The following is a 2,514-nucleotide window of genomic DNA, read 5'->3' as shown; positions in this document are numbered from 1 at the left end:
AAAAGAGTCACCACTGCGCCCTGCAAACCCTAAACCCTAAACCCTAAACCCTAAACCCTAGCAAACCCTAGCAAACCCTAATCCAACCCTCATCTCCTACTGCAGTCATTTGCGCCATCGCCGATGGCGAGGGTAACCTCGCCAGTGAGTTTCTTTAAAAGAGTCACCACTGCGCCCTGCAAACCCTAAACCCTAAACCCTAAACCCTAAACCCTAAGCAGGTTCTACTGAAATCTCTTCAACTTGTTCAATCATTGCGGATTTTACTAAAGCCTAATCCAGTTACCCAAACCCTGCGAAGGGCTATTAGCAGCAAAGTCCCCCCCAGGTGACGGGATACCATTAAACCTAAACCCTAAACCCTAAACCCTAAACCCTAAACCCTAAGCTCCAAACCCTAGGACCTGAGCCTTGTGGGAAGCCGGTGGAGTCCACATCTCTTGGTTCTCGAGTTTCTCAGCGCCTCATCTTCGCCTCTAGGGTTTAGCGTTTCGGCCGTGGCTAAGGGTTTAGGGTTTAGGGTTTAGGGTTTAGGGTTTACCTTTTGGTAGGGGGTGACTCTGCTGCAGATGACAGTTTTGCAGGCTGTGCAAACAGCAGCAAACTGAATGGCAACATCATCTTCTAAAAGATGCACAACTGCTTCTCCATCAATGACAAGAGCTCTTTCTTCTTCTTTTTCTGCTGCTGCTGCTGCTTCTGCTTCTGCTGCTGCTGCTGCTGCTGCTGCTGCTGCGGTTCCGGGCGCTGCTGCTGCTAGTCCCGTTGCTGCTGATGCTGCTGTTACGGGCGGCCTGCAGCGGCGCTTCTCTGCTGCTATGGAGCGCAGGTCCTGCTGCAGCTGCTGCAGCAGCAGCTCCTTGCTGCTGCTGCTGCTGCTGCTGCTGCTGCTGCTGCGGAAATCCTCCATCACATAAGACAGCCGCCGCATTCCTTGTGGCAGCAGCGAAGTTGCTACAGCAATGTTTAAAGCTGTTTCCACTTTGTCTCCAGTTAACATCCAAACCTGAATTTAAATAAATCATTTAATTTAATTTATTTATTTTCATTTATTTTCTACTCTTTTATTCGTCAGAGAGAGAGGCTCCCGAGAGGGTTTAGGGTTTAGGGTTTGCCCAGAGAAGAAGCAAAATGCAGTTCTTGCACCTAAACCCTAAACCCTAAACCCTAAACCCTAAACCCTAAACCGTAAACCCTAAACCCTGGCCGTTGGTGTTGTAGCCTGCGTAGCAAATAATGCCTTAGCTCTAAACCCTAAACCCTAGCTAGAGATCCGCAAGGGACTGCGGGGAAAGTGCGGCGTCTCGAAACCCCAAGCCCTAAACCCTAAACCCTAAACCCTAAATTAGGGTTTACTTTGATTCCTGCGTGCCGCAGCTTCTCAATGGTCTCCCCCACGCCCTCCTGCAGTTTATCTTCAAGGCCAGTAATGCCCTGCAGCTCCAGGTCATTTTCTAGCATTTCCGCGGCCCTGTAAAATGAAAAAATAAAAATAAATATTAAATAATTAAATATCCAATTATCCATTTTTTCTGATAAATACACCAATATCTGAAGCACATTATGGAGAATATTTTGATCTAAATACTTTTTAAATTGATTAACTATTTATTTTCAAAATTAAAAGGAAAAAAAACGGAAATGGCACTCGCTCGTTTTTACTCTTACGTTCATTTCGTGATACTTTACTTGTACCTTGTTTATTCATTTTTATTTTATTTATTTTCATTTATTACTAATTACTTTTATTTATTATTACTTACTTTTATTTATTATTATTTATTATTTAATTTAAGTAACACTTATCATTTATTTATTATTTATTACTCAGTTGAAGTCTATCAATTTATTAATTTATTAGTTTTTATATCCAACTCTCGTTTAGAGTTTATTCGTATATTATTATTCTTTGAATTGCTTCTCATCTTTTTATTATTTTGTGTCCATATATATTTCCCTTACTATTTAGCCACAAACCCTAAACCCTAAACCCTAAACCCTAAACCCCGAACTCCACCGCCCCCACCCCAACCTCAAACCCTAAACCCTAAACCCTAAACCCTAGACTGAACCGGCTTTTGAGCCCCCATAACAAAGGGGTTTCGTAAACCCTAAATCAGCGAATAAGCGTCGGAGAGGAACTCACTTTTCGATCTTTTCCTGGCGGTCTACAGTGGCGGTTTGGGCTTCTTCGTAAACCCTTAACCAGCGTATAAACTTTTTCTCTTTTATTTCTTTATAAGCGATGCACAAAGTCCTCAAACCCTCGCGCGCGTAAGACTCCATTGCAGACACCATCCGCTCCTCCACAGGGCCCACCTGACAAACCCCAAACCCCAAACCCTAAACCCTAAACCCTAAACCCTAAACCCTAAACCCTAAACCCTAATTCCCTCACAAGGCCAATCTCGCAAACCGTAAAGTCTAAACCCTAAACCCTAATTCCCATTGCAAACACCATCCGCTCCTCCACAGGGCCCACCTGACAAACCCCAAACCCCAAACCCTAAACCG

At 44.0% G+C, this 2,514-nt stretch overlaps 1 protein-coding gene across 1 annotated transcript; it reads right to left on the bottom strand.

Moving 5' to 3' along the window:
* Positions 1 to 89: 89 nt before the first annotated feature.
* On the bottom strand, positions 90 to 2,298 carry ENH_00035000 (hypothetical protein; the record flags this gene model as incomplete). The annotated part of the gene is made up of 4 exons (XM_013580382.1): positions 90 to 176; positions 542 to 1,006; positions 1,357 to 1,471; positions 2,147 to 2,298. The coding sequence occupies 4 exons, from the start codon at positions 2,296 to 2,298 to the stop codon at positions 90 to 92; spliced, it is 819 nt and encodes a 272-aa protein (XP_013435836.1).
* Between the last annotated feature and the right edge of the window lie 216 nt (positions 2,299 to 2,514).

This window comes from Eimeria necatrix, genomic scaffold (assembly GCF_000499385.1).
Source record: "Eimeria necatrix Houghton genomic scaffold, Enh_scaff2559, whole genome shotgun sequence".
In the NCBI taxonomy this organism is placed as follows: Eukaryota; Apicomplexa; class Conoidasida; order Eucoccidiorida; family Eimeriidae; genus Eimeria; species Eimeria necatrix.
Note: the sequence above shows the minus strand (reverse complement) of the source record. Positions and strands in the feature narration are given on the sequence as shown.